This window comes from Mastigoproctus giganteus, chromosome 9, assembly GCF_048544385.1.
Source record: "Mastigoproctus giganteus isolate SK-2022 chromosome 9, ASM4854438v1, whole genome shotgun sequence".
Classification (NCBI taxonomy): Eukaryota; Metazoa; Arthropoda; class Arachnida; order Uropygi; family Thelyphonidae; genus Mastigoproctus; species Mastigoproctus giganteus.
The window spans coordinates 185,397,331-185,417,853 of NC_143583.1; the positions used below are offsets into that span (position 1 = coordinate 185,397,331).

General features: G+C 37.6%; 1 protein-coding gene across 1 annotated transcript in view; it reads left to right on the forward strand.

The window, feature by feature from the left end:
• The window catches only part of LOC150080941 (pseudouridylate synthase RPUSD2-like), a 234,786-nt gene that overhangs the window by 148,297 nt on the left and 65,966 nt on the right, over window positions 1-20,523 (forward strand). Inside the window, exon 8 of the mRNA XM_090380859.1 lies at window positions 8,260-8,390. Within this exon, the coding sequence (XP_090236985.1) occupies window positions 8,260-8,390 (131 nt within the window). The remainder of the gene's footprint in view (window positions 1-8,259; window positions 8,391-20,523) is intronic.

Genomic DNA, 20,523 nt, shown 5'->3' on the forward strand with positions numbered 1-20,523 from the left:
GGAAAATAATTAAAAAAATGAGTGGAAAATAGCAGACAACTCCTGTGTCTATCATGGAATAGAGGGGAAAGAATGTTTCTGACCCCTGCACAAATCGCCAATATATTAGGGGAAACTTTTGCCAAAACATCAGCAACAGAAAGTTACACCCCAACCTTTAGAAGATTTAAAACAAATAAAGAAAAACAAAAATTAAACTTTTCATCAAAAGGGAATGAACAATATAACCTACCATTTACTGTCCATGAACTGTGTAGAGCTCTGTGAACATCTAGACGCAGCGCGGCAGGACCAAATAATATTCACTATTCGATGATACAAGAACTGAGTTCTGAATCATTACAGTCACTCCTTGATCTGTTCAATAGGCTTTACCTAGAGGATACATTCCCTAAAAAATGGCATCATGCTGCAGTCCTTGCATTCCTTATAGAGATCCAAAAAACCCCACTTGCCATAGACCCACTGCCTTGACCAGTTGCCTCTGCAAAATTCTTGAAAAGATGGTAAACTGTCGACTGATATGGTACCTAGAAAATTTTAATCTCATACATGCTGCACAATTTGATATCCAACAAAACAGATCAACACTAGATGTTCTAGTATGACTTGAGAACTCCATCCGAAATGCATTCCTTAGATCAGAACATCATGTCATGGTATGCTCTGATATCAGTAAGGCTTATGATTCCATGTGGAAGTATGGAATACTCTGTAAATTATATCAATATGGACTTTGGGGTCATCTCCCAATTTTCATACAAAACTTCCTGTACAAACGCACTTTTCAGGTTACATTTAAAACTTTGTTATCCCAAGTATTGAAAGAAGAAGGGGTCCCCCAAGGCTCTGTATTCAGTGCTACACTTTCTATAATTGCAATTAACACCATTTCTGAACAACTTCCAAACACTATTGATACAGCGCTGTTTGTAGATGACCTTAGCATTTCATGTCATGCGAAAAACATGAATACTGTTGAGAGACAATTACTAGTGGAAATAAATAAGATCAGTTCATGGACACAAATTAATGGCTTTCAACTTTGCCCTCACAAAACGTTGTGAGGGCAAAGTTGGTGTGGGTGAAGTTTACATTTTTCCGCCAATGTAAACTTCACCCACATCCTGAACTACAACTGAATGGCCAACCAATAGCAGTTCATCCCGGCATACAGTTCTTAAGAATCATGTTAGACCATAAACTTACCTTTTTAGAGCATATTAAAAAACTAAGAACATCCTGTCAGCAAAAGCTAAATATCCGGCTAGCAACTAAGTGGGGAGCTGATCAAGTTACCTTGTTATGATTATACAGAGCCTTAACAATGGTGCTTGACTATGGAGCACCATTGTATAGCTATGCAAGACCTAGTGTGCTTCGCTGGCTTGACCCTATCCATCATAGTGCAATATGTATTGCCATAGGAGCATATCGTATGTCTCCAATACATAGTCTATATGCTGAAGCGCATGAATCCCCTCTCTCTATCAGAAGACAACAACTTATATTACGCTATGCATATAAAATTAGATCTATGCCTGAACACCCAAACTGGCAGATACTTTTCACTCACCAGCACGACATGTTATACCAAAACCGCCCTTCTGCTAAGCGTCCATTACATATGCGAATAAAATACCTTTCAGAAGAACTTAATCTGTCTTTAAATAATGTTGCAAATACCCTTCCAATTTCCTGTGCTGACATTACTTTATCTTCATGTGATTTATCCCCATCAATGGAATAAATCTACATTACATAGAGAAAATTTCTTACAAATTTATCATGCAGTAGTGGATCAGTTCCCCAACTTCGTTGTTGTGCATACAGATTAATCAAAGAATGAGACCCACGTTGGAATTGCCGCAGTTTTTCCGAACCTTACTTTGGCCTATGAATTCCCATATGAGTTTAGTATATTTTCTGCCAAACTAATGGCAATTCAGATTGCACTGAAGCATATTGAGTACTCCGATATTGTAAATAGTATAATTTTTAGAGATTCTTTATGTGCACTTCAAGCCCTGAAAAACACTATGAATATCACCCACCCAGTCTTAAATGGAAATAACTTCCTTTTTGCATACTTTATCCAAACTTGGAAAAAGCATACACCTCTGCTGGGTCCCTGGACATATGGGAATCCCAGGAAATGAATTAGCTGACAATGCTGCAAAATCGGCCGTCTTACCACCCGACAACAATTGGAAAGTCCCATATCAAGACTATATATCAATAATCCAGGCAAAATGCACCATTGTACTATTGGCAATTATCATGGAAAAATTAATATAACAATAAGCTCAGAAGTATTAAGCCAAATCTTGAGCGATGGCTTTCAAGCTTCAGCTCAATTTGACAATAGGGGATAATATTGGCATGCCTACGAATAGGTCACACAAATATCACTCATAGTTATCTATTAAGAGAGGAGATCCCCCCCCTGATGTCATCACTGCAACACAGTGCTTTCAATAAAACATCCTTGTTGAATGCCCAAAATATGCAAGAGAATGCCAAAATCTCTTCACTCCAGCCACAACAGAAGACCCTCTTTCACTTACTTCACTTTTAGGCAATAAAACAAACGTCTCAAGCATTTTTACTTTTCTCAAAATAATTAATGTATACCTCCTTTAACTAGTTAAAAACTACCTTGCCGGTACTATTTTTTGCAATTATCTCTATCTGACAGGAAATAGCATAAATTCTTACCATATGTATGGTGCACTATGGCCATAGTTGCCGATGCACCTAAGAAATCTCTAAATCAACCAACCAACCATAATTCAGTTGTATTTGCTCTCTGTGAGATATCTACCCAGTTAATATAGAGCCATGTAGTACCTTAAGGCATCTTAATTTCCTTTCCTGAAATTATAGCCCATTCCCTTGTGTGGTCAGGTGCACGGGTGCATAAGTACACGTGCCTCGAGTGACCGGGGTTCAAGCCCATGACTGCTAAATACGGTGCTGTTTCTTGTATTCTGTCTATCTTGTGAACTCCTCTGGCTGTTTGGTCGTACCGGAGTATAACAGAAAATTTATTTATTATTTAACTACTGCTACCTCTTTTCATCATCCACCGTAGAACTCTGTGATCACTTTCTACTACTGGTTCCTGTACTGTCAGCACTATTATGTCATCTGGTTCATGGGTGATGATGAGGTCTAGAGTATTCTTTTCCCTAGTACTTTCCCTAATATGTTGATACAAATAACAATCATCTAGTTGATTTTAAAATTTTGTCCCCAATGTGGAGTTTCCTTCCCATTTGCTCCAATCATTTAGAGGCAAATTGAAATCACCCATAATAAGACATTCATGCTTACTTGCTCATTCTGTTTGCATGTAGAGGCTCTCATCATAATCTTCACAATCACCTGGTCTGTAGATTACTCCCAATCTCATTATACCTTTGCTTCCAACTATTACACACCATGATTCTACACTAGCATGTGAAACGTCCGAATCCGGGAAAGCTCAGGCTACTTTTGATAAGAAGCATGACCCCCTCTGCCCTTCTATCTTCCCTGTCCTTCCTAAATACATTATACATACCGTACTGAAACTCATAATCCCTTATCTCCAGGTGGCACCACATATCTGTAAGCCCTATTATGTCAGCATTACTTGTCCTAACCAGCAGTTTGAATTCACTCATTTTATTGATGACACTTCTGACATTACTGTATAAACAATTAAGACTTAGTGTTCTTGTGTAGTTAACTACCCTGACACACCCCTTAAAGTTATTTAAGCTTGCTTCCCTGACATTTGATACCCACTCATTTGAAACACTTTTGCACTCAGAACATCTTGCTACTATGTTCTGTTGCAGTAACAAACAAATACTCTTGAGGTATGTGCAAGAGTTAATTTGACCAATACTATCAGATAAACGTGTGTCTGTATTACCCTTGTCCCCCCCAAACTACCAGTTTCCCCTGAACCTTTAAGGTATCCTCAATAATACAAAAACTTGCGCACCACCTTTGTTTAAATGTATCCCGTCTCTACAAAACAGATTCCTTCTACCTACAAGTGCAGGCCAAGCTGATAGAAATTTCCCCCCAAAAGCCTTGCAGAGTCCTTCAAGTCTTGAGTTAATCCAAAAGGCTTTCAGCATATAATTCCTCCTACCATGCCTGGGCAGAATTGCAGACACATAAACATTGTGACCTAACTTGTGACATTTCTTCAGCATGGTCCTATATTTGTCTAAAAAATTGTCAGATCATGTATGCTTAATATCATTAGTCCCCACATGAATAATAATATTCTCTTTTTCCCCCTTAAAATCTGACAGTCTGTTGGTGACATCATTAATAGTTGCTCCTGGCAGACATACCCTAATTCTAGTCCTCCTATCCTTATTACAAAAAATATTTCCCATTACCCTGACAATGGAGTCTCCTAATAGAACTAAGTCCTTTTGAACCAGAGTAGTTTGCACTTTGTTATTCTGTTCTGGGACCCGAATCGGGAGTGCATCATTTGGTAGGTTTCTAGAGTCTTGAGTCCCTGACGAGCTCCCAGTTACATTATTCTCGAGGGCAAGCACCCATTTTTTCGGTGACTCAAATTGCTCTAGCAATGCACCAAATTGTAACTTAAGATTGGTGCACTCCTTACAATGGTGACAAAGAAAAGAATCTCCAAGTGGCTAGGATTGTCCACTAGGTCGACCTTGGAATACATACCACAGGTTCTGCAAAGGATAAAATCACGACTCACCCGGAAATCGCTATTGGCTATTTCCATATGAGCCATGGTACCCTCTGACCAAGTTTTAAAGGTGGATCTTGTAATAACCACTATGAAATTTACTAATTATTAATAAAACAAACTTTCAAAAATTATATTTATAATATAAAAAAATAAATCAAACTATTTTGGGGAAAACAACTTATTAAAATAAACTTACAATATAAACCTACAATAAATTAAAAAACCTTTTGAAATCCTGCTCTACTTCACTAATCCTGCTTTAATCCTCTCTTAAGAATCTATGCTTCTTTAATGTCGCTATGAAGAGCTGTAATAGGCACGTCTGCTCCCCATGAATGCCGACAGTAGAATGCCAACATGTAGAAAAATGATCCCCAACTTTTTCACACTTAAAATGTAAGGCTTGACAATGAATACACCTTTCACTAAGAAAGCCAATACTGTGACATATTAAATCTTTTGGATCCTTAAATGCACATTTCAGATCGATCCTGAATACATTTGCAGAAACACGAAAACATGTTTCTTCTTTTCCCCAAGGTACGTTCAACATAACCAGTCAGAGTAGCATAGTGGCGGACACATCTTCCGCGATCTGACTGTGACCCACCTCTAAATCCTTAAATTACTTACTTAAATAACCACAAAACAAAAAACAAATAAACTCGAAGTTGATAACGATAATGATAAAATGACGAGTTCTAATCGTATTAAACATAACGAATGGCAATGAGTGTATGAACTCACATGTGCAATGTGGGGACATGTAGTGAGCGATGCGAGCAGTGAAATGGAATCCTAACCATTAGTTCTTTCTTTTCTGTTCTGTAAAATAAAACTATTCGGAATTTTTATATTTCCCCATGTTTCTGCACACCTAGGAAGAAATATCTTCAATTTGACACCAGATCGGTTAAGCCTATCTTACGCAATGGCTACAGCTAGCTGTACCCATTGTGAAAATTTTGCAATTGCTAGCAGAGTCTTTCTCTAGCTGTCCTATTATTATTTTTTCGGAACAAAGGATACAATTGGGTGAATGTGCAAATTGTTCAGAAAAAACTTATCAACTTAGATAACTGTTTGTTTAACAATTAACATCTTCCTGTGGCTCCATCAATGAAGTGAACGTTGAGCTATCCTCATTTATAGTACAAACTGGCCTGTTCCATAAAATAAAACTATTTGGAAATTTTAAATTTTACTATCTTTCTGCACACCTAGGAAGATATATCTTCAATTTGAGACCACTTTCAGTTAACCCGATCAGTTAAGCCTGTCATTCACAGTGACCCTCTCAAGAAAACAGCTTCCGTATTAATATATAGATAAATATCCTTATCTGTAATTTATAAAATCCCACCCACCATTTTTTATCCTAATGGTTAATTTTATTCAAAATAGGGTGATTTCATTAAAAATAAACATTTCTACTAGTTGTTTCAACTAGGTACTTCAACTTGGTTGGTCACTGATGGATAAGTATACAAGAGCTCTGAACTTGAAGATGACGGAGTTAAATTTTTTTTTTTTGCATTGGGTTAAAATCAATACTATTATTACTGTTTTGCAGGATATTAATTCTGTAGGTTTATCTTTCTGTTTTATAGTTATTGTTGGTTTTGTGATACATTAGTATGAATGTGTACTTGTGAACCAATTTGCACGTTGTTCAGGCTGAAAAAGGCTGAATAACTCACATGGAATAACTCCCTGCTGCTTCTGGCTGAGATCTGCTAACTATAACTGAGATTGAAGAAGCTTTTAATAATTCCTTCAATCTGTGACGGGATTCAAACCCAGACACACAGATTTCATTAATGATAATATAATCTATTATAGACTTTGTTTCTTGCTTCCCATGTGAATTTATCGAGAGGCAAAAGTAAAATGAATGAGGATAAAATTTCACAGTTGTAAATGATTCTAGAACTAGGGGCCATAAATTCAACTTACAGAGGGAGATATTTAGACTGGATTGTAGGAAGTTTTATTTTAGCTAGCAAATTATGAATTACTGGAATAAGTTACCTTCATGGGTAGTAGAGGGTGACAGTTTGAAGATGATTGAAAGGTCAGCTGGATAATTACCTATGGAAGGAGGGAAATGCATAGGTTGTCTATTTCCTTTTCTTTTATTATTTATTTTATTTTATTTTTTTATTATTATTATTTAGCTATTTTTTTTTCTGTTTATTTCCTTTTCTTTTATTATTTATTTTATTTTATTTTTTTATTATTATTATTTAGCTATTTTTTTTTTTTTTTTCTGTTTTTTTGGCTGGTGCAGCATAAGCTTTAGGCTTTCTTGCACCATATAGCCATTACTAATACTATTACTAGATGCTTTTTTCTAGAAGCATTAAGATTAGAATTCTAAAGTCTTTCTTGATCAGGGCCCTCAACATTTGTAGTGACATCACCTTTCAGAGTGAGTCAACCTGACCATGTTCATAAACAACAGTTACTCCAAATTCAACATCTCCGCAAGTGAGCGTCGTGGTCCTTCAACAATTCAGTACACATATTCTCCCTCTCATCAGAACCTCCTAGCAGTTTCTTTGATAGCCCAGAAACTATTCATAGTGATCCCTTTTTTACCAGGCATTGCAAAGTAAAGAAGTAAAAAAGGGTTCATTATGAATTATGTAGCAAAGAGGTGCTACATTGGCTCTTCAACTCAAGGAACACCATACAGATGTCATAAAAGGTAACACTGAGGCTTTGAATAACCAGAAATCCATCTGAGGGCAGTGGCTTGCCAGATATTTGAGTTGTCTTTATGCAGTAGATTATAGTGAGGACTATATATTTGGTTGATACTAGATGAGAAAGATAACAGTTCTGCCTATAGCCAGTAATTGATAAGTAAAAAAGCATATAGTAGGGAATGACAATAAAACTAGACTTTATTTTCTTAATATTTTATACATTTCTGAGAAATTTAATTTAGAAGAATAAATTAAATATGTTGGAAAGCTTGAAGGTGACAGTATCTTATCTGGATTTCAATTCTTTCCACACATCTTTGGTAAGTATCAGATTTAGGGACAATTTTACATTTGGGTTGGAGTCAAGCAAGGCCTCCGTAGCCGAGTGGGCAGGAGCGGGAGTGCAGTAGCACACGCTCTTTGAGTAGACCGGGGTTCAAGCCCCTGACTGCTGAATACGGTCGATCTGCGAACCTGCACTGGACCAGCGTGGCAGATTATGGTCCATTTCCCTCAGCATGAATTGTTGAGGAGGATTCCATCCTGCAGTGGGTTGATAATGGCTGCACTTTACTTTACTTTACTTTACAAGCAAGTTAGTATTCCAGAAAACAGTTCTGACCTTACGAACATAAAGAAAATAACAGCAGAATGGCATTGCAGTCATAATTGTGCAGTATTATTTTGTTTTTGTTATTTTGTAATAGTTCAGTGATTTGTCTTGAATATAGTTATTTGTTGTAGCATGTTTAGAGTTAACTACATAATTTGATGATAAAAATACTTATTTGTTTATTCTATGGCAATTATCAGTTCTGCTACTTGTACAATTCCACTTGAAAGATTTGAATCAGTTCATGCTACAATTGCAAGCAAGAATGGAAAAGAGTGCATTACACATTTTAAAAAGCTGAGCTATAATGGAAAATCCAGTGTAGTTTTATGTAAGTATTATCTTTTATTATTTGTATATTACTAATTTTATATTGTTTTAGGTAATTTATGTCATTGGTGGAAATTACAGATATGCATGTCAAGAATTTTCTAAATGTTTTCTAAATAAGCCAGTGCTATGTCAAAACAGTTGGCACCATTTAAAAAAAGATTGAAGTGGTGAGAGCAGTAACATTAGAGACAATGTAGTGATCATCTTAGACCAAACATAGTTGAACGGTATATCATCGATCTGGCTAAAGTTGAAGTTAGTCAAAAAAGTGCAATCAAAAAAATTAAATATGAGACTGGATTTGCTGTGCATAAATACCCAGAATTTTAAAAACATTTTACAAATATAGGTCCAGCTAGTATACATAGTAAAATGAGACAGATGAAAGAAACTATTTCATGAACACACCATTGTGGTGCATTCTTGATATCCATTTACAGATTACAGAATAGTAAAAGGCAAAGTGCATGATGGAATTTAAAGTAGAGAGATTAGTTGTTATCTCGATGTGTGCAAACAAAGGACCAAGAATCCGAGATAGGATAAGGGAAATGGACATTATTCGAATTATGCTGCAGTTTAATTTCAACGGTCTCTGCAATTAATAACTTCGTATAATTATGTTGAATGTTAAGTACTTTAGTTTCGTTGAATAGAAATGTGTGGCCTTCATCGACTGTGTGGAAAGCTAGTTCTGAAGCAGAATAATGGGAAGCAAGGATAGATGCCGAATATTGCTTAATCCTCGTGTCGAGAGCACGTGGAGCCTTGGTATGAAGGATTGCAATCTTTACAAGATATATTATAAACTAAATCGCATATTTGGAATGGAAGGATTGGACTGATTGATTGTTAAGAACTGCATGTAATTTCTTCTTGGGTTTGGCTACAATTTTGAATTCTGTGTCTTTGAAAAGTCTATTTAACTGTTTGTACCATTGTTCTTTATATGGCAAGGAAATAAAATATTTTTTTGTGATATTATTATTGGCTTGTGTGATTTTATGTAACTTATTTTCTGTTTGTATTCTTATTTGATTTATTGTAGGTAGGCGATAATCCTATATGTTTTGGAATCTGTTAGTTAATATTTCTATCTCAGTATTTAAAGCCAATTTGGGCTTTGATTATTTGTATGCATTGAGAAACTGGTTTAAGATAATAGACCTTTTATAAGTACCAGTGTTTTTTTTGTAAAAAAATAGGTGCCGGTACTCATTTTTTGCTATCAGGAAAAATTTAAAAATAAAAGGATATGAAAAGTACTCTAAAAATTTTTTTTCTGATATTGTTACTTTAGTAGTAATGTTTTTAGAATAAGAACAACAAATTAAGTATATTAACACAGTTTATTAAGCATAAATTTATTATTCAAGTATATAAAAAAATAAGTAAAATGGGAGTAAAATAAGTAAAAAATAATAACATAAGTAAAAATAATTTCATAATTAAGTTTTTGTAGAATATTCCAAATTTTTATTAAGTTCTCATCCAACACCCTATGCCAGAGGTCGGCAACCTTTTTTGAGTGAAGAGCCATTTTTGATCTAATTAAAAAAAAAAAAAAAAAAAAAAAAGGAGAGAGAATCCGAAGAGCTGCACCTCAGATCGAGCTGGGAGGAGGGGGATGCAGGTTGCCTCCCCCCTGTCCTATGCCGACTTCTTTTCTTCCTCTTTGTGTGTCGGTTGCTGAATGACGTTTTTGAAGCAGCCATGAATCGACATATTTTGCTGGCGAAGTGGGTCAGTGGCGGGCCTACAATTTTAAGAAACAGTAGGGAAGAAAATGTTTTCGTCATCAACGAAGGTTGGGCTGGCGATCAGATTCACTCAATGAAATTGGTATCATACTCCGAGCATTCATCAAATTCTTCCGAAACCTGTTTATCAACTAGGTATCCCCGAAATTTTCTAACTTCGCTTTCACCAAATTACAATACATGTTTAGAAGGATTAATACCTTCGTTGTTCTCATTTTCCATCTTTCGTCATCAGTATTGTCACTAATTCTTAAATTTGAATCTTTTCTTTTTTTTGAAACTGTTCAAAATGTCGCTGTCATTCAGATATTCAGGTACTGTGATCATGTAAACAGAGATAGGGAAAATGTGGATAACGCACTTCTGCGAAACAGATAATTATTTGTCGGGGTAAAAGAAAATCATTTTCTAATTCTCGAACAGGCGCTTACAGTTGATTCATAGATGTGTCCAACCTACCACCCGCGAGGAAAGTGAACTAAAACAGCATTTGAATTTTGTTATTTATAAAAAAAATTCTCATTAAATGTTTTGTTCGGTAAATGTAATTGTGTATTGTATTTAATAAAATTTTTGAATATTTTCTTTGAATTTTTTTGAGTATAGCCACTGTGAAAAGGTTGGACACCACTGCATTAGAAGATGGGCCAGAGCCCATTGGGAATACACCTTGATCTGCTCACTCTTGACTAGCGCGACTCCTCCGTATGTGGGACAGGTTTTACCAGGAACCACTAAGTTGTAGAATGCTTTAGCTCTCTTAATTCATGCAGCAGGACTAATTGCCTGAAGGCCAGAAATGCAAAAAGTACATACCAAGTTAATTCTCTCCTAATCCGTTCGCTATGTGAAAATTTTCTTCGCTCAACAGAAAGTATTTTGAATGTAACTTCCAAGGGGAAGTGAAAATAATTCACTATAAAAGTCTTCGTTAAACAGAGGTCCGACTGAGTAATTTAGAATTATAAAAATGGTTATACAGTGTTATATAGAAATATCTAAAAAAATGCAAATTTAGTTAAATAATTTTAAGCTGATTTGAATACTTGGTAAACATGTGAAAAAAATTTACGGAATATTATCGTTATTGTTATTTGGTTTTTAGGAGCATTTGCAACTAAGGCCATATTGCTCCGGGAATATGCGGTGGTCATTCCCTGACCTTTCTGCATCCTCCGTATTTGGTGGTCACGGGCTCGAACCCTGGTCTAATCAAGAAGTGTGTGCTACGCACTGCTGCTCCTGCCCAGCTGGCTACAGAGGCACCACGGAATATTACAAATTTCGAAGTGCACTGCACTGCATCCAAATGTCACATGTCACTATTAATAAAGGTGCCGGTACGCAGTACCGTCCAAAAAAAAAGCACTGATAAGTACTATCCCATGATCGAGACTAGTCGAAAAACCCTGTTTGCTTCAGGAAAATAACCAAATTTTTTAATATTATTTTAGCATTAGTTTTTTAAAGTATGGACCTAATGTCTTCTTTCGATCATGAATTTTTGTTGGTTTGATGTATTTATTTATTTTTTATTTATTATTATTAGCTGTATGGTGCAAGGAAGCCTGAGACTTATGCTGCACCAGCCAAAAAAATAAAAAATAAAAAAAATATTCCCAAGTTACCCTAAGAGATAGAGAAGTAGAAGGGAATCACCAAAAAAGAGAAGAATGATGATATCCAGCTCAGGACCCTGGCTGTGCCAAGCCCATACTCACCAGATGTGAGCTCCTGGGGTTGAATGTATTTTGGAGTCATGTTTCGGATTCTTAGGCCTTTGATTCTGGGTGCACAGGATCGTCAATTTTTTCTTATAGTGAAGAATTCATTCAAATTATTTTATATTCATTTGAAAATTGGAGAAAAGCATCGAAGTGTTCTACAAGCTATTATAGAGGTAATTCCTCTTATTCGTTGTAAATTGATATATAATGTAGAACTTACCCAGCTTGCTTCCCATTATTCTGCTTCAGAATAACAGGAAGTAAGGACAGATGCTGAATGTTGCTGCTCCGACATTTATTAATTACATTCGATACTTCTAATACTTTTTTGACCACATTACAAGCTTCTCTCCCTCTCCTTTCACATCTTTTCAACATTAGAAATCATGAGTTTTTGCGTATCATGGTGCAGAAATATATTAAATTAACATTAAGATCACCAAAATCACCACATTGCATTTATAAAAGTGTCTTTTCCAAAATTTGCTATCATCAATTTTAGTCATAGAATACCGAGTATAAATAAACTAGCTCTTGCCACATATTGTAGGATTGTTATCCTCCCCTTAAAATCACACTATTCCATTAAGCAACAATATTTTTATCAAGTCAGACAAATTCACAATAAATTTTAAAAAATACTTACATCCGAGCATTTGGTCTATATTAAAGGCCCAATCAATTTTCATCTTGAAACATTAGCTACCGAAATTAGAAATCGACACATAAACAAACTAAATATTGTTATCTCGGAAATCTGACAACGCGAATGGGAATTACCGTGAACAGCCCTACTCGACTTGCAACAGGCCTGCAATTCCACATGTTACTAATCTCTCTTCGTATACCTTAACACGAGACCATATTTCACTTTTGTCTAAGGGATTAAATTATAATTTATCTCTGCATAACCTAACCTACAAGAAATAGTTGGTTGTAGATGTTCGATTCAGTCTCTGGAGCATACCGCAGAAAGACATAATTATTCAACAGATAAACTAGATTGTGAATAATACAAAAATTGCATTCCTCCCTAAATTAAGCAAGGAATGAACTCTCGGTATTGTGACCTCCAAAAATATAGGGATGTCATTATACAAAGAGCAGACAAACATGGCACTGTCATAATATTAGATAAGCAAGATTATATTAGCAAATTAAATTCTGTAATATCAGATACTTTGACCTATCAAGAAGTTAATCCAGACTTATTTTCCAATTCAGTTAATCAGTATAATAAGACATTAACTACATATCATATAAAAAAGACCCCTCGACGTGGGCACCTGTATGTGGTGTGGGGACCACCCAGCTGCTAAAATTCCAGATTAGCATCACTGGGATCCATTGCCCATACCTTGTTCCAGGGTTACATCATTGGAATCCAGCGTGTGCAACCATGCGGCACAACCCGTGAAAACCTGGAAAGGGGAATCCTGGTGGGTGAGGGGCCCAGCTCTAATATACCACTTTGGCCCCTACTTCAAAAAGATGGACGGTCTTGGACCGGCCTGACTGGGATCAATTGGTGGGTGGATGGGTCTTACTGCTAGAGTCAACTGTGTTCCAATAAATCTCCCTCCTTTTGGTCCTGGATGGGATCAAGGCTTATTGAAAATGTGGGTATGATGCTCCTGAGCGAACTTGGCATCCCATTCGTGTACGGAGTACCTACTAGTTCATGAGTGAGTGTCCCCTTGTAGGACTCCGTGGTAGGTGAGGTACTTAGGGAATCTGAAATTTTTTTCTTATTCCTATGATTAATTTAAATCCCTTTCTTTCTTCTGGTGCCCCAACAAGGCCCCTACCTAATTGAAGTGAAAATACCAAAAACACCTCAGTAAAAAGAGCCAGAACTGTGGACATACTACATTCACCTGCTCCTCATTCACCATTCCACCAGAGAGCAGTCAATTGGGAAGATGTTACCCTTCTTTATCCAGAAAGGATTAGAAGGGTTAGCAGGATCACTGAAATATGTTAAACAACTGCATTTTGGCAACCTTCTGGTTGAAGCTTGAAGTGCAAAACAAGATTTAAAAATCCTTAAATCTACATCCACGGTGGAGAATACCTATCACCGTAACCCCCCCACAAAACTCTGAATTGTTCACGAATTGTCATATCAGAGTGGGACCTTCTTCATGTATCTGAAGAAGAGATCTGCTCTGAATTGAAAGACCAAGCAGCTGTCAAGAGAATATTGATACGAAAGGATGGGAATCTCATCCCTACCCAAGTTCTCATCCTAACATTCAACACCCCACAACCCCCAGATTCCATCAAGGAAGGCTACTTAAACTGCCCAGTGACGATTTACATTCCAAACCCACCAAGGTGTTTTAGATGCCAAAAATATGGCCACTCACAAACAGCTTGTCGTGGTAACCCTGCCTGTGATCGATGTGGTGCTAAAGCCCACAAGAGCAAGGAATGTCCAGCATCAAAACTGATCTATGTAAATTGCCAAGGAGAGCATCCTGCCTACTCTAGAGCATGAAAGAGAAGGATGAAAAAGAAATCCAAAAATTAAAAACAGAGCTGAATATCTCCTACCTAGAGGCCAGAAATCGTATCGAACCAATTAATAGTGGGAAACCTTCATATACGCCCAGAAGATTTCTGTGAAGTGCACTATTGGTACACAAACTGAGATGACCAATACCACCACGAGAGTCATTCACTCTGATTTCTCGCTATTCATTGCATTCACAAAAGCCCACCCAAAGAACACAGTCAGCTGCCACTCCTATATCTGTACATCCTAGTGCTCCACCACTACCAAAACCAAGTGATAAAGAAAAGCCAGAAACAATGGATGTAGAGGATAAGGAGGTACTGGACGAATCAGTCTTGGAACTCTTTGCGGTGGAGGAAATGGACACAGGTCAGCGTCCGTACTTCCCCAAAAGAGATAAATCCAAGACTGACAAAAGTAAGCCCTAAGCACCTCGGAAACCACAAATTCCTACAACGGAATTGTCGTGGATTCCGGCGAAATACTGACGAGATCAAGGCCCTCCTGCAAAAACACAAGCTAGTTTGCTTTTGCCTGCAGGAGACGTACCTAAAGGCAAATGATGATCCCACCATGCATCACATTACAATTTTTCGTAAGGATAAAATTGCGGATGGTTCTGCTCATGGAGGAGTGGCTATCTTTGTGGGCAACCAAGCCCCAGTTCAGCCCTTGCTTATTACAATTCGCCTTACGGTGGGATTTTTATTAACCATCTGCTCTATTTATTTGCCACCTGGGACTGACATCTCCCATCCAGAAAGACTTTGATCTTGTAATGCAGTTGCCTCCCCCTTTCTTACTTCTTGGAGATTTTAATGGACATAACACGCTGTGGGGTAGTGCTAGCATCAATGGAAGGACGAACCATAGAGCACATGCTCAATGACAGTGATCTTTCCCTTCTAAACATGGGAACAAACACCTTCTTCCACATGCCTACCTGTACATTTTCTGCTATTGACCTTTCTATCTACTCCTCTTCTCTTCTCCCTTGGAAAGTGAAGGAGAACCCATATGGAAGTGATCACTTCCCTGTGATAACCTGCTTACGCAGTGGGAGACCATGTCTTCCTTTTAGGTTACCACGGTAGAAGTTTGATCAGGCTTGACTGGAGTGCCTTTCAACATCTGGCAATTTTTGACATTTCTGCAGTCATTCATGAAGTTTAGCAATGGTGCAGTCACATACATAACAGAAAGTATTGTCCATGCAGCTGCAACCAATTCCAAAAACATCCACTTAGTTTCTGCCTTTTCCCAAACCATGGTGGAATTCAGAATGCACAGCAGCAAAAAAGGCTTAAAACAAAGCTTGGGAGATATTTTGACAATATCCTATCACAGCTAACCTGTTGGGCTTTAAATGTGCATGAGCCGAAGCATGCTACATCTGCTGTCAGAGTCAAAAGGAATCATGGTTCTGTTTCACATCATCTATTACCCAGACCACCAGTGCAAGAGGTCCCAGGTGCCAAGCGATTCTCGTGCATTTAAAGAGCGCTTTTCTCTACTGCAACTGAATTTTCATTGTTTTTCCTCTCTTACTCAATCAACTTTTCTGTTAAGTAGCTCTACTTCCTTAAAAGCACTAAGAAGTGAGCCCAGCAGAAGGAAAGTACCTTTTTCTTTAATTTAGTACTCTTACTAACCTCTATGCTTGTTCACCTTCCTTACTAACCTCTATGCTTGGTCACCTTCCTTACTAAGCACACCCTTCTTGATTAGACCGGGGTTCGAGCCCGTCACCACCAAATACGGAACATGCGGAAAGGTCAGGGAATGACCACCGCACCGGAGCAATATGGCCTTAGTTGCTAATGCTCCTAAAAAAAAAATAAAAAAAAAAAAAAAAAAAACCAAATAACAACATAACCTTCCTTACTAACCTCTATGCTTGGTCACCAAGCGGCACTGCTCCTGCCTCCCCGTGGTGGGGCCAGTAACCTGGGTGGTGAAAATAAACCTGCGGGGCCAAAAGGAGCCAACATAGATACAAATAATTATCCATCTATAGAGCCATCGAGCTCAAGATCAGAACCTTCAGATGTAGACCCTGAATCCAATCAACCCAAAAGACTTCGAATAGAAGCACAGTGTCATCACGATATACCAAATTTCCTGATGATACATTTACTATTCGCCCAATCTGTGGGCAAGTTATTGCCATTCTTAATCCAAAAAACTTTGGAACCTATTGCTAGATCACCAAAAATGGTGAAAAGACTGCAATCTGGTGACCTGATTGAAACAGCCACCTCAAAACATTCTGAGCAGTTGTTAAAGACAACATTTGCTGGGTTGATAGTAACAATTATTCCCCGCAAAACCTTAAATTAATTAAAAGGTGTCATCAGTGAGTGGGACCTAATTACATTGTCCAAAGAAGAACTACTCCAGGAACTCAGCAGTCAAAAAGTAATAAATATGAAAATAATTATGACCAAAAAAGATGGAAATCTCAATCCAACTAGATCCATCATACTGACATTCAGCACTCCAGATTTACCATCCTCAATTAAAGCCAGCTATCTAAACTGTAGTATTCGACCTTACATTCTGAATCCCATTCGCTCCTTTAAATGTCAGAAATATGGTCATTCGCAGCAGGCATGTAGAGGTGAAGCCATATGTCCCATCTGCTGCTCTAAAGATCACACTCAAGTGGATTGCTCAGTCAAAACCCCTGTTTGTCCAAACCGAAAAGGAAGCCATACAGCCTTTTCGAAAACTTGTGAGCTATGGATAACAGGCAAGAAAATTCAAAAATACAAAATAGAAAATAGTGACGTTTCCTGAGGCATGTAAACAAGTTATGTACACCATGCCTAGTAGTCGTTCTTATGCAGCTCACACTCGAAACTTTGTTTCTGCTGCAGCTCAAACAGATGTATCAATTCCATCTAACACCTCTCTAATGAATTGACTTAAATCTGCACTTTCAACCTGTAAAAAAATAATCCTCCAAAAAAAACTAGTGAAGATACAAATACTCCAATCAGCATCCCTACTCATACTCCATCAGTCCCAGTTGAAAAAGAACGATTAAAATCTGACTCAGGCTCTAAAAAAATGGAATCTCACACCAACAATATGGATGGTTGGTTGGTTGATATGTTGTTTAATGGCACAAGGGCTGCTAAGGTCATATTGTGCCACAGTATGGATGTAGATGAGCTGCTAGATAATGAGGAGCCCATTCTAGAATTCCATGCAGTTGACACCATGGATATTGGACACCCCACATTCCCAAAAAAAGACCGGAAAAAATGTCCCACGTACAAAAAACAGTCAAATTAATCAAGCTTAGGTAAACATAAACAATGCATAACATCACACAGTGGAATTGCAGAGGACTAAGCAGTCATTCTGATGACTTAAGAGATTTAATAGCTCAATTCAATCCCATAACCAAACTTTTCAAATTATACCATGTACAGACGAGATAGGAACTCAGAATCACCTGCATGTAGAAGAGTAGCTATTCTTGTTAATGCTAACATACCATCCAGGCTAATCCAGTCGAGAACTACTCTAGAAGCTGTGGCAGCTTGCATTGCAGTTGGTACATCATTTACCATTGTTTCCATTTATATTCCACCATCTGCACCACTTCTGCTTTCAGTTCTTGACAACCTCATTGCACAACTCCAATTTGTCTTTTTGGTGACTTTAATGGACACCATCCATTGTGGGGGTCTGCTACAATGGATAGCAGAGGCAAATTGATGGAGGAATTCATGAATAATAATGATCTTAATTTATTAAGTTCTGGATCTCCTACTGCCATAGACATGTCAATTTGTTCACCATCCATATTTCCAATTATGACATGGTCGGTATTAATCGATCCCTGTAACAGTGATCACTTTCTAATTATTTGTTCATTACAAACAGGGGTAACTCTAAATCCTAATCAATGATCTACTTGGAAGTTTAAAAAGGCAAACTGGGGGGGGGGGGCTATTCTGCCCAAATACTCTTAAAGAGATTTTATGTTCAAAGACATATTGATGTGTAAACACTTACATAACCAATCAGATTCTGATTGCACCTAAGGCCTCCATTCCAAAATCCATGCCATATCGAAAACACAGAAATCACTGGTGGAATACAGATTGTTTAATTGCCAAACAGGGAAAAAACCATGCTTGGAATAATTTCCACAAGTATCCCACCACTAGTAACCTAATTGCTTTTAAAAGACTGAAAGCAACACGGGATTCATGGATTTCTTTTCTGTCAATCATCACTAAAGACATGGATACACAGGTCATCTGAAAAATAATATGGGTGTTAAATGGCAAATTTTTAGGCTGTCTCCAATACTTCTTTGGAAAGGGAGAGACATTTCTACTCCTGAAGAAGTTGCTGATGCACTAGCAGAATCATTTGCAAAAATCTCAGCATCCTATGCGTCCACCTTCCAGAACATCAAAGCAGGTGCAGAATGGTATAAAATCAACTTCTTCTTGCGCCGCTCATTCCCGTACAACCAACCCTTTACTTTAATAGAACTTCAAGAATCATTAAACAGATATTCCAATAGCACCGCAGGTCCAGATGGAGTTCATTATGTTATGCTAAAGCATTTACTTGAAGAAGGCTTGAGAACCCTATTAATTTTTTATAATCGGATCTTCTCTGAAAATGCCTATCCTTCTTCCTGGCGCCATTCGTTCATTATTGCCTTACCAAAAAAATCAGGGAAAGATTCTTCCTGTGTTGAAAATTACAGGCCAATATCTCTTACAAGCTGCATGGGAAAAATTTTCAAAAGAATGGGTCATACTATTATTATTATTATTATTAGCCATATGGTGTAAGGAAGCCTGAGGCTTATGCTGCACCAGGCAAAAAAAAATTTCTGAATTACCCAAAGAGAGAGAGAGGTAGAAGGGAATCACCAAGAAAGAGAAGAATGATGATATCCAGCTCAGGACCCTGGGTGTGCCAGGCCCATGCTCACCAGATGTGAGCCCCTGTACTAGGCTCACTTACGTCTTGGAGTCAGAGAATCTCCTTCCAGATCATCAGTATTGGTTTCGAAAAAATAGATCAACCCTAGATGTGCTCATCAAAGCCGAATCTCATATCTGCAATGCCTTTGTCATGAAACAACATCTAGTCGTGGTCAATTTAGATCTTGAAAAGGCATTTGATACTACATGGTGTCATGGTATTTTTATGGACCTTTACGATCTGGGGCTTAGGGGCCATTTGCCGGAAATAATTCAAAATTTCCTGCAATTGCGTTCTTTTCAGATCCAATATAAAATCTTACTCTCTACATCTCACATTCAGGAAGAGGGTGTCCCGCAGGGATCAATACTTAGTCCAACACTGTTTTCAATCCGAGTTAGCAGCATGTCACGAGTTAACCCAAAAACTGTTCAAACTTATATGTATGCAGATGACCTTACCATTTCCTGCCAATCTCAAAGTTGAGTGCCATCAAACAGCAGCTCCAACTTGCCATAACCAAAATAGAATCCTGTACTTCACGGAATGGCTACTGACTATCAAAAAAGAAATGCACTGTCACTCACTTTTGCAAGAAACGAGCTCTCCATCCCAAACCTGAACTACAAATAAACAGTACTTCAATCCCGCTCGTTAATATCATTAAATTTCTTGGTATACCGATCCGCTCCCCATGACATTGGTCTCATCGATGTCATGGGGAGCGGATCGTTGTACTTTGCTGCATCTTTATAGAAGTTTAATCCATTCATGGCTAGATTGTGATTGTCCAGTGTATGACTCTGCCAGGAGCACTACTTTAAAATGGCTAAATATGATCCATCACAGTGCTCTGAGGACTGCGCTGGGAGCTTTCAGGACTTCTCTGATCCAAAGTCTATATATTGAAGGTCTATATATCCAGAGTCTACCATCACACCCAAATTGGGAGTATCTTTATAATACTCGGTGGGAATTCTTCTATGAGAGCAAGCCAATGAAAATGGACCTGCCTCGCTCAGGATCAAAGAGCTTGTTCAGAGTTGGAATGTCTTAAATGAAATTTTTCAAGAGACAACTGCATCTGTTCTACCTTGGACATATGTCTGTCTCTCAAGATATGCACTTTCTCCAGGGAGGAAAAATATTATACCTCCCTGCAAT